General features: G+C 45.0%; 1 protein-coding gene across 2 annotated transcripts in view; it reads right to left on the bottom strand.

Annotated features, from left to right (window-relative positions):
- Nucleotides 1–3,112: 3,112 nt before the first annotated feature.
- Nucleotides 3,113–12,236, bottom strand: part of N4BP1 (NEDD4 binding protein 1) — a 35,031-nt gene continuing 25,907 nt past the window's right edge. Inside the window, exons 3-7 of one of the 2 annotated variants that reach the window (XM_063141071.1) lie at nucleotides 9,804–9,934; nucleotides 8,402–8,498; nucleotides 6,567–6,674; nucleotides 5,464–5,571; nucleotides 3,113–3,741 (exon numbers count right to left, since the gene is read on the bottom strand). In XM_063141071.1, coding sequence (XP_062997141.1) covers nucleotides 3,408–3,741; nucleotides 5,464–5,571; nucleotides 6,567–6,674; nucleotides 8,402–8,498; nucleotides 9,804–9,934 — 778 coding nt within the window. In that variant the 3' untranslated portion in view covers nucleotides 3,113–3,407. The remainder of the gene's footprint in view (nucleotides 3,742–5,463; nucleotides 5,572–6,566; nucleotides 6,675–8,401; nucleotides 8,499–9,803; nucleotides 9,935–12,236) is intronic. The other variant, XM_063141072.1, reaches the window with a different exon arrangement.

The following is a 12,236-nucleotide window of genomic DNA, read 5'->3' as shown; positions in this document are numbered from 1 at the left end:
AGGAACAGGACAGGGGAAGGAAGTCCCGTCCCCCCCGAAAACTGTTCATTGTCGCTCCCTCCAAGAGCACTATTGAATAGGGGTGTGCACGGACCCCCCGCTCCGCTTCACTTGCAGATCCGCCATTTTCCGGATCGGGCCGCTCTGCCCCGCCCCCGCCCCGCCCACTTCTGCTCCGCTCCGCCCGGAGCTCCGGATCCGGATCCGGAGCTCCGTTTCCCCCCCCCATAGGCTTGCATTGAAAGCTAAAAAAATATACAACTTTTTTTCTGTTCAAGTTAGAAACCTCATGTTTGGCACCATGACACCTCATGGGGATATACACACGCACGCCAAGTTTCAAAGCAATCCCATCATCCCCTGATTTTAGGGGAATTTTTGAAAATCGGGCACCCCACACACAACATCCCTGCGAGGTGGGCAGGGGAGGAGGGAGGGAAGGCAGGCAGGCATGCAGCTGGCATTTCTGGGGGCATAAGGAAGTGAGCCAAGGATAAGCCAGTAATGCATATAAAATGGAATAAATCAATCAATAAACAAAGGAGGGGTGGAATTAAAAGCAGCAGTGTTGCTCAATAAACAGCAAGAAGAATTTTTTAAAAAAGGCTATATCTGTCTTTTACCAGCAATAGGGGGACGTGCCCAGGGGAGGGGGAAGTAGCTGCCAGTTCAAGACACTGACAGCCACCAACAGCTCTGAGAAGAAGTAAAACGCTCACTTCGACTCATAACAGGCATTGCTCCACCACTGAAAAGTGACCATTCACTTCAACTCATGATAGGCATTGCTCCACCGTTTTACTCTCTTTGGAAGGCTCTAATGGCCTTCCAGTGCAGGAGAGAGTGGGGGCACGTCCACGATGAGATGCCCTAGGGGAGCTCATCCCCTTGCACCACATCGATTCAGTTGTTCACCAAGGTTAGGGTGGGGAGCAGTGCTGTGTTTCTATCTCTTATTCTTGGCTTAGTATATGATTTCAGGTTGTGTTTGTGCATTTGGTGGGGCTACTGTGTTAAAAAACACGGGGAAAAGCCCGTTCAGATGAAGAAAGAGAAGTTTCCCAGAATCCCAAGTTACCTGTTTTGCCTATGCCCTCCTCCAACTTTGGGATCATCATGACCGGGAGCTGACTCTGCCCCTCAGCCCTTTGAAAAAGGTATTTTTCCCGCCGATTTTTTAAAAACTTCTAGCCCGCGACCCGTACGATGCAGAAAGTTGAGAGTGGTCTCAAAATGACCCCCATCCACGACTCTCTGTGCACAAGAATTTTCAGAATGATAGCTTAAACCCCCCCCCCAGTTATCCCCGATTCTTTCCCTCAATGCAATCCTATGGGCGAAAAGCCAAAAACGCCGTTTGAGCCGCGCGGTTGACCCGATTTTCACAAAAATATAGCCCGCGACCCGTACGATGCAGAAAGTTGAGAGTGGTTTCAAAATGACCCCCATCCACGACTCTCTGTGCACAAGAATTTTCAGAATGATAGCTTCAAAAACAACGTAGTTATGCGCGATTATTTGCCGCAATGCAATCCTATGGCGAAATGTTTTCAAGATGGCGACCGGAGCGCTCCGCCTGAACTAGGAGCTCCGAAAAATGGGCGCTTCTCTTCGCCTTGCTTCTAGGGGGTCCGCGGTCCGCTCCTACTCCGCCTCTGGGTAAGGCGGAGCAGGCCAATCCGCTACTGCTTCTACGCTCCTAATCGGAGCGGAGAACATCCCTACTATTTAACAACTCAGCTCGTCCACACCAGTTAAGGAGCTCCGTCCAAGATTTACTTTGCTCCTTGTTGAACACGCACGCTGTGACAGTATTAGAAACACAGCAAGCTGCCTTCTACCAAGTCAGGTAGTTGATTCTTTGTCACTAACAGGGCCTGGGCAGCAGTCCTCCAGGGATTCAGACTGTGGCCTTTCTCAGACCTATCTAGAGAAGCCAAGATTGAATCCGGGACCTCTTGCTCACAAAGTATGTGCTCTGCCACTGAGCTATAGGCCTTCTCTCCAAGGTGTCGGGTGCACAGTTATCAGTAGCCCCAAATACTGAGATTTGCTTTGACCGCAGATTCTCAAAGCCTGCCACAGATGTCTCCGTTAAAAATCACCAGCATATTTCAATTCAGGCTTCATTCTAAAATCTGGTTGCACATGTGATTTCTCTTTGTTCCTTACTCCTGCTGTGAGCCCGCTGATACGCATTCCCAGATTAAGGAGAAACGGGCTTGCGTGAGACCCTGAGTGCTCAAATCAATGTTCAGTGATCACCAGCCCTACAGGGCAAGTGGTTGCAGGAAGGACTGCACATCCATTTTCAGAGCTTCATAAAGGAACCGATACTCTACAACTGCTATGCTAATGTAAGCTGGGTGTTCCATAAAACAGCAGCTTTTATTGACCAGTCAAATAGTTGGGAATAAATGGGCAGTATCCAAGTCGACACTAGCGCTAACATAAATTATGTTGCGCAAACGTAAGCGAACTCTAGAGCAGCAGCAAGTGTTAGCTAGTGCAATAGGTTCAGAAAACCCATCGTGCCAGAAGTTTCTTACTCTAACATGGGGGTGGGCAACTTGTAGCATTCTAGATGTTTTAGCCTACAACTCCCATGATCCCTTACCACTGGCTACGTTAGCTAGGGCCTCTTGGAGTTCTAGGCCAAAACACCTGGAGGGCCACAGGTTGCCCACCCCTGTGTCTAGTGCATCATAATATATGTTAGCGCTAAGTGTTAACTTGGATACTGCCCAATGTTTCTTCCAAGGAACAGCGCAGAACATAATAAAAGCTAGCATACTGAATCGGAACCAATGTGTACCTGTGGTCCTGGAGGCTGGCAAATTCTACCACCAGGACAGTGGTCCTCTTGAAGGCAAAATGCACCAAGCTTCTAGAGGCTTTACTGTTCCCATAGAGTAAACGGTCATCATTTCCTCACTGTTCCCATAGAGTAAACAGTCATCATTTCCTCAGTGTCCAATCGCCTCCTCTCATTATATCAGGCATTTTTACCCAACAATGAGAAACCAAGATCATAAACAAAGCCCATTCACAGTCAAGTAATTTTCAGATAACCTGCAAGTATGAATTCCACTTGAGTAAATCTGCTCTCAGATCTTGTTTTTCCCCACAAATAAGTTGTGGCAGCTTTTATAAACAATTTCAAGACAATCAGAAATAAAGACTTTCTTTCTTTCAAGAGAATGCATCAATACAAATTGGTAAAAGCAACATAAGTTAAATGAATTAAAAAAAGCTATCTGCAAATCCTTTGAATATTCACATTTTTTTTATATACAAAAGAATTAAGTTTTGACTATTCACAGATGGCTTGACTTCAGCTCATCGGCATCTTCACCCTGACAACCCAAATGGCAAAATCCAAAGTTTTTGTTTGCTTGTTTCGTTCATCAAACCAAATCAAGTACCATAGCAGACAGAGCGTTCATGTCTCTCATGTGGGGGTGCTGGGCAAGTATTTCCTCAATCTTCTCTCTCTGCTCAGAGGTAGGGAATATTTTTTTCAAGGCTTCTCTCAAATGGATTGTTTCAGTAGCAGATCTTGGATGCGGGGGGAGAGCTGAGTTAGCCATGGGTGCTGGTGGAAACATAGACAGGGCAGGAACAAGTCCAGGTAATGGGCTCTTTGGCGACTGTCCGCTACTCTCAGGTTGCATCAGGAAATGCGACGTCCCAAACGGAGGAAGACCGCCACTTGCAAGGCCGTACTGGGGTGGAACACCTCTGGAGGACAAAGACACAACATCCAGGGTAAGAGCTTTCCAATGGTTCACTACGAAAGCAAGAGAGCGACAATCTTCCACATTTCGATGGGCGCTAAAATCAGATGCTTTGAAATCCCTTGCATGGAGCGGGCCCATATTCAGTCTTTATAAATAGCCACCTAGCTTTTGTAATCTTGCTTGGATTTCAACCTTATCGTAATTTCATTTATTCCATTTTCAATTTAGCACCTTTGCATTTCACGATCATTTAATATAAGCAAGCTAATAAAACTTTTTAAAAGTTTAATCAAATCACTGTGTCACAATGCAACTCTGTTCTTCTTATTATTATTATTTATTTATATAGCACCATCAATGTACATGGTGCTGTACAGAGTAAAACAGTAAATAGCAAGACCCTGCCGCATAGTAACAGGGCCTCAAACCAGGGGAACTGCATTTACAATTACATCCCATCAGAACATCATTAATTTCTGGGGGCAGAGGTGGGTGGGCTGGAAAGAGAATTAAAGTCTTGGCAGCGAAGAAAGCTGCAGTTTATTTCTTTCACTTCTATCCTACCTCTCTTCATATCTTGACCCCAAGGTAACCCTCCTTTGTATTTCTCCTCCATATGGGAAACACTAGAATATTTGTGTATTTAAAATTAAATATCTGTCTGTTCAAATCAATTAATTTAACTGAAAACACAGAGGTAGAATTTTTGAACCCTCAAAAGCAACAGAATGCTAAGTATTACATTGCTATTGTCAACTTACGGTTCAAATTCAGTGTCTTGCTAATCAAGTGGAATTTGTTTTCCCTTTAGAGACTAGGCAAGGCAATAATTTATTTTGTTTTCATGTTGTTGTTGTTGCTTTTTAGTGGACCTGACATGTCAAGTTATCGCTTTCCAAAATTTCAGTTATTTAAAACAAAGAAATCTTGCTATGCTATCACTCGGATAGCGATGAGGCACACAAGAGGCACACACTTAACCATTATTCAAATATTCTGCAGTGTTTAATGGACCACTGGAGTTTTGCAAATTCACCTAAACAACGATGGAATTTTCTTCCCGTGAAATGCCCTAAAAATTTACACAGATGTTTCAGGGTCAGATCTTTCTTTATTTATGGATTTGGTATATTATTTAAGTTGTTTGTATCTTGCCTCTTTCAAATAGCACAAGGGCAAAGAGCCATGCCTCTCCAATGGGCAAAACAAACAAGTGACAGAGCCTACGAGCAGCTGATCTTCCAACATGTGTCTTATCAAGGGGCAGCTCTTTATGAATCTGCATCACAGATCCAGCTGCTGCCATGTCCCAGGACGCCACGTGACCCACCACATGGATGCAGAAGACACCACAATCTAACCTCAAAGGATGTTACGGAGATGTCTGTCTCATTGTTATGACCCAACGTTACAAACACACTCAGCGTTGCCACGATGAGCCAGCTGTGGGCAACAAGAGATAAATCCTCCTGCAAATCCTTCTTGCCACCTACTGTCGTGTGTTTCTATGGCTCATAACTTTTCAGTCTTGCAAAGGGCTTGTGTGCTTCAGCTGGGGCATTTAATTTTTTGTGAACTGCCCAGACAGCTTCAGCTATGGGGTGGTACAGAAAGGTAATGAAATAAATGAAAATGAAATCAATCTTCCTGTTGTTGTTGTTGTTATTGTTGTTGTGATTTTTAAAGCAAGATAGTGCTTTGTAAGTCCCATTGAGCACTCTACCTAAAATTGGCTTCCTCCTGAAGAAAACGTTCTAATCCCGGACCGTTACGTCCCATAGGATCATCAGGAACCATGAAGATGTCTCCAGCGAATGTGTATGGGAGCAGCCTAGAAGAGCAAAAAGAAAGGGGGGAAAAAAGGGGGGATAGTATTAGCAAGAAATGCTTTCAGATTTATACATAGAAGTAACTCATTTTTAAACTGCAAAAAATGGTGTTCTTTTTGCCTAGTTCTACTAGTCATCCCTGAGAAGGCATCATGGACATATTGGTGCAGTATTGACCTAGTCCAAACACTGTACTATCTAGCTCAGCATTGTCTACTCTAAGCAGCAGCCGTTCTCCAGGGATCCTGGGTAGTGATCTTTCCCAGCAACTTACAGAAAATCCTTTTAACAGGAAATGCCGGGGATTGGACCTCGGATTTTCTGCATGCAACATAATACAGCCACTGAGCTATGGTGTGTGTGTGTGTGTGTGTGTGTCAGTGCACGCAGGCACCACAAACCCCATGAATGTAATCTAGCCTTACAGAATTCACCAGAGTTTCAATCCTGGCTGAGGTTCAATTCGCACTTCAGTTTTGGAATTTGATAATTTCTCAATCACTTCTTCCATGTCTATCGGAATGAAATATTTCCATTTAACAATGGGAACGTGCAATTTACTGTTCTATCTCAGAGGCCTGAAACAGGGACTTCAAGGTAGAGGGGACAGCATCAAAACCACGAGTCAACAGCAGTCCACTTCTGAGATCCTTTGGACTTAGCGATGGACAAACTCCCCTTGGCTCAAATCGGAATCGGTTCAATAATTAACAAACTTCTCAGCTTGTTGCTACCTGCGTGCCAGTGCTGTTGCTCCCTGGGAATTGAAGTTTCAGCCATGGTAGAGAGTTACTTGGAAAACCAACTGCCCACCCCTGCCCCTCCCCTCCCCATTTAAAGAGAGACCTGGAAACAAGAGAAGGTTTTAGATCTCAATAAGGAATTGCAAGAAACAAACCAAGAGAACCAGCCCAAATGGAGAAGCTGCTTCAAGCAAAAATAATTTAATTCATCGCAAGGGCTTGCAAATGTTGTAACCCAAAAAACTCGCAATTACCTCCTTTGAATAATCTCTCGCCAGGATGTGGATTCGTCAACAAACTCCCTGAGGTTATCATTGGTAACGATAACTCCTCCAGTTTTCTCAGCGAGATGTAGCAAAAACCTACAACAACATTTGTTAAGCGAATCAGCCTTCTTTCCCTGAATACATTCTAACTGAAGCCTATTCGAGATGCAGCTTCTGGGTAACACGTCAGCCAAAGAGCTACACAACGCTGGCTCCAGACTTTGGAAGGCGCTTTGGCAAGATGCCCACCCATGAGCCCCCGCCCTGAGTGAGTCTACCCTCTCACCGCCACTGTCACTACCTGCTCTTACTCATCCTCATCATGGTTGCCATTTGCTTGCGTGACAGGCAGAGAGCCAATGAGAAGACAGGCAGTGGCATCTATGGCTCCTCCTTCTCATCACTGCTATTGCCTGGGCCAGAGCAAGAGGCAGGTGAGCAAGCAGGTGAGGAAGAGGAGGAGGGAATCCAGGGGGCTCTTGAAGGGACTGCTCTATTAGCTACGGTACATTGCAGTCGACTGTGTTGTGCAGAAGGACATGCTTAGACCCAAGCAGCTGGCAGTAGCCAACTAGGCCAAGATCCAAAAGAACCACACATCCAGTTGCATATGTTAAAAGAGGTTTGGGAAGTAATGCGAAGGAGTCTACCCAAAATAGTTTTTAAAGGGTTTTTTTTTTAATAGGGAAGGCAGCTTAAAAAGAACACGATCTGCTATGATCTGTTCTCCCTCTCTCAAAATACTAGAACATGGGGTCATCCCATGAACATGATTGGTGGGAGATTCAGGACAAATATAAGGAAGGACTTCTTCACACAGCACATAGTTAAATTATGAAATTCACTACCACAAGATGTAGGGATGACCACCAACTGGGATAGCAAAGTGCATGGAATTTACTACCGCAAGATGTAGTGATGGCCACCAATTTGGATGGCTTTAAAAGGGGGTTGGATAAATTCCTGGAGGCAAAGGCTATCAATGGCTGTATTCGAGGCAGTAAGCCTGTGTGCACCAGTTGCTGGGGAACATGGGTGGGAGGGTGCTGTTGCACCATGTCCTGTGTGTTCATCCCTGGCCGATGGCTGGTTGGCCACTGTGTGAACAGAGTGCTGGACTAGATGGACCCTTGATCTGATCCAGCATCAGGGGTCTTCTTATGTTCTAATGTTTGAAGTAGCATGATTCATTCTATCAGATCATTCTACTGTATGTGTAGACCAAGATCTTCATGACTCGCAGTGGAGACAACCTGATGGAAAAGCTGCATGTTTCTGGGCTGGGAGGAGAACACTAAGCACTCAGCTTCTCTTTTTTGAAGGGAGGTAAAAATACCTTACTCTTTTCACTGGGCCTTCAGTGATGAGATTAAGGCAACTTATTTTTGCTTCCTTTTTAGCTAATTCTGTTTGATTGCCCATTTATTGCTACTATTTAGACTTCTTGTCTATTAATTTGTAGACTTATTTTCTTTAAAAGACTTGATTTGTTTCAATTACAAATAGTAATGATTTTTTTTTCATTGTAAAACTGTCCTGGGAGTCAGTATGGCCAAAAGGAGGCTTGAAAGGAATACATTTAAAAAAAAAATCTGCAAAAGCTTATTCCCACATGCATGTTCATCATTTCATGATTTGTATGTGTGAAACTGGACATTAGATGAAACACATTTCCCTAAGACATGCTATTCTAATGGCATCTTCCAACACACAAGACAATGGTTTAGACAGCTGAATATCCAGTTTCCCCTCTCAATATATAACTCACTCTAGAAGAACCAAGAGTCACAGAAATGCCAATCCAGAGCAAAGCCTCTCCTTACCTGTCGTCATGAGATGCAATCCTGGCTCCACATACAACTCTTGCAGGTGTGAGGGCCAAAATACCAACATCCTGGAGCTGGGTTAAGAAGTGTTGTTCTATTATAATGAAGAGTAAAAAAGATAGAGCGAAGTTAGGGGGGGGAAGAATAAAGTTTTTTTGTGCAAGATTTTATTTTGGTGGAAGATAGCAGGCAGAAGTAACATCGGGGCCTGCTCCTGCTGGACTTCCCCCCCCCCACAGGGCAAACTGCCATCTTGGCCCTGTGGGGAAGAAGAAGGACTGAGGGGACAGGAGCAGGCAGAAGTAACATCGGGGCCTGCTCCTGCTGGACTCTTCCCCCCCCCCCCCCACAGGGCAAACTGCCATCTTGGCCCTGTGGGGAAGAAGAAGGACCGAGGGGACAGGAGCAGGCAGAAGTAACATCGGGGCCTGCTCCTGCTGGACTCTTCCCCCCCCCCCCCCCACAGGGCAAACTGCCATCTTGGCCCTGTGGGGAAGAAGAAGGACCGAGGGGACAGGAGCAGGCAGAAGTAACATCGGGGCCTGCTCCTCTTGGACTCTCTCTCTCTCTCTCTCTTTCTCTCCCCTCCCTCCCTCCCTCCTTGACTCCTTTTCCTTGTGTGTCATGTCTTTATTAGACTGTAAGCCTGAGGGCAGGGACTGTCTTTTTTTGCCAAGTGTAAGCCGCTCCGAGAGCCTTTTTTGGCTGAGGAGCGGGGTATAAGTATGATAAATAAATAAATAAATAATAAATAAGATTACCAAACAGATTAATGATAAGTAAAATTATATTAAGGGAACAATCCTATGTATGGCTGTCTGGGAAATTCTGGGAGTTGTAGGTTCCCCCATCCTTTCTAAACATGCATAGGATTGCACTTAAATGCATCTGAGGCCTTAGCTAGACCTAAGGTTTATCCCAGGATCATCCCGGGGTCGTCCCTGCCTGCTCCAGGGATATCCTGTGTGTCATTTACATGAACAGGGATGACTCTGGGACGATCCCCGGATAAACCTTAGGTCTGGCTAAGGCCTAAGTGTTCAAAGTGCTTCCCATTCAGTAGTTTTGACAAAGGCCCTCTTAGTATAGCTATCCCCACGTTACAGTGTGGTGTCGGTGGTAATGAGGCTCAGATGCTGAATGAATAGCAGGACCTTGGCTCTACTCACTAAAATAGTACAGTTCCATTGCCTTAATTTGCATAACGGTGCCCATGGTCCAATTTCTCAAGCATGCTTTGAGCATGAGGGGATGTTGGGAAAATGTAGCTTATTATATATAACACGTGATCAATGGAACTGGTTTATTAAATTCCTAGGTATGCCATCTTAAAAACACGGATGCAAGCCTGTAGAAGCGAATTGTTAGAAAGGGAACACAATCCCATTCCGTCCCTTACCTGTGATGTTAGAATCTCTCCTTGTTCGCCACTGCGGGACAAACACAGTGATCCTTCTGTGGCCCCGTTTCCAAAAGTAATCCACAGCAATTGCAATTCCTCGACACGAGAAGAACCTTTGTAGACCATGACTGCAGGGAAAGAGAGAGAAAGGAACCGTAAACATTTGCAAATCTTCACAGTCTTTAATTTACAAGCAACCAATTTCTGATAACGTAAGGTTAGAATGCATGTCAAGGTAAATGCTCAATAATTTGTACAAATTAGTGATGCAATCCACCTGGGAATTGTACTTCCTCCTTGTAGCAGTGTTTGGTGTGGAAAGCAAACACACATTTATGGGATTCTTGCGAAGCACATAAGGGTGAGACACAGGAAGGTTTTGGGAATCTGCTGCAGTTTTAGTTATTTATTTACAAGATTTATACACTGCTCTGTGTGTCGTCTGTGCACAGTTACAACCATGCCACCCTAAATTTGTGTCACTTGATGGCTTGGTTGGGAGGGCACCACCACCACATTATATGCCCCAACCCTGCTCTGCTGTGAACATGAGGCAAAGCCACATTTAAACTTATGTCACTAGTCATGTTTGCACCGGGACTCGCTTGGCAAAGCTCATTCTAGCTCATGAGTCAGTGTTGCACAAAATCAAAAGTTTATGTGCGGTTCCCCCCTTCCACTCCCCACACATCTCAGACTTCCCCAACCCGGTGCCCTTCAGATCAGTTGGACTGTAACTCTCATCATTCCCAGCAGGCATGATGAGAGTTGCAGTCCAACACAGTGTTGGGGAAGGTTGCTGCATGGTCTTTACTGTAAGAGTTTTAGGGAAGGTTCCTACAAGTCCATTCCAGAATTTCATTGCTTTCTGTTTCCATGACTTGCAGTAAACTGAACATTCACTGCAAGAGCAGCAGCAGCACCCTTCCCCTGACAGCACTTGCTTTTGGCTCCATGAAGTAAGTCTTTCCTCTCCCTAAGTGCAACTGAGGGTTGATTTCGAGGTGGAAAACTGGCAAAGGTGATGCGCCCCCTCCCCTGAATTCCATCTTCTATAGTTCCATCTTCCATCTGCTTTAGTTAAAAAGAGAGAGTCCGAGGAAAACCTTACACATGATCAGCTTCTTCTGTGGATTGAACCTTATATTCAATTGCTATATCCCCCCTTTTTTTAATTAAACCATCCTTGCAACAGAAGAGGAAGTGCAAGGTTAGAAACTGGGAGGGACAAGATAAACCAGCAGGGACCGCATGACTGTTCAGCGTATTTCTATTTTTTACTTAGGTTTCCTTCCTGGTATGGAAAAAGACATCCTTTAAGGCTTTGGGTTATCGGCTCGCTCTCTCCCCGCCTCCCACTGCTGTCCGGAGGACAGGATAAACCAGAAGACAAGTCTCGATAAGTCAAGATATAAAGACAAGAAATGTAATGTGGACCTTTTATTGTAGCTTGGCACTAATGGCAGGCTGTTGATCATAGAATAGTAGAGTTGGAAGGGGCCTATAAGGCCATTGAGTCCAACCCCCTGCTCAGTCCAAGAATCCACTTAAAGCATCCCTGACAGATGGCTGTCCAGCTGCCTCTTGAATGCCTCTAGTGTGGGAGAGCCCACAACCTCCCTAGGTAACTGGTTCCATTGTCGTACTGCTCTAACCGTCAGGAAGTTTTTCCTGATGTCCAGCCGGAATCTGGCTTCCTGTAATCTGAGTCCATTATTCCATGTCCTGCACTCTGGGATGATCAAGAAGAGATACTGGCTCTCCTATGTGTGACAACATTTCAAGTATTTGAAGAGTGCTATCATGTCTCCCCTCAGTCTTCTCTTCTCCAGGCTAAACATGCCCAGTTCTTTCAGTCTCTCCTCATAGGGCTTTGTTTTCCGACCCCTGATCATCCTCGTTGCACTCCTCTGAAACCCTTCCAGCTTGTCTGCGTCCTTCTTGAAGTGTGGCGCCCAAAACTGGACGTGATACAAAAGATGAGGCCTAACCAGTGCCGAATAGAGGGGAACTAGTACCTCACATGTTTTGGTAGCTATACTTCTATTAATGCAACCCAAAATAGCATTTGCTTTTTTTGCAGCCACATCACACTGTTGGCTCATATTCAGCTTGTGATCTACAACAATTCCAAGATCCTTCTCGCTTGTAGTACTGTTGAGTCAAGTATCCCTCCATCTTGTAACTGTGCATTTGGTTTCTTTTTCCTAGGTGTAGAACTTGGCATTGATCCCTATTAAATTGCATTCTGTTGTTTTCAGCCTAGCGCTCCAGCCAATCAAGGTTACTTTGAAGTCCATTGCTGTCTTCAAGGGTATAAGCTATCCCACCCTATTGTCTGTCATCTGAAAACTTGATAAGCATTCCCTGCACCTCTTCATCCAAGTAATTAATAAAAATGTTGAGGAGCAGTGGGCCCAGGACTGAGCC

This window comes from Elgaria multicarinata, chromosome 14 (assembly GCF_023053635.1).
Source record: "Elgaria multicarinata webbii isolate HBS135686 ecotype San Diego chromosome 14, rElgMul1.1.pri, whole genome shotgun sequence".
Taxonomy (NCBI): Eukaryota; Metazoa; Chordata; class Lepidosauria; order Squamata; family Anguidae; genus Elgaria; species Elgaria multicarinata.
The sequence above is the reverse complement of the archived record's forward strand: the minus strand, read 5'-3'. Positions and strand labels throughout refer to the sequence as shown.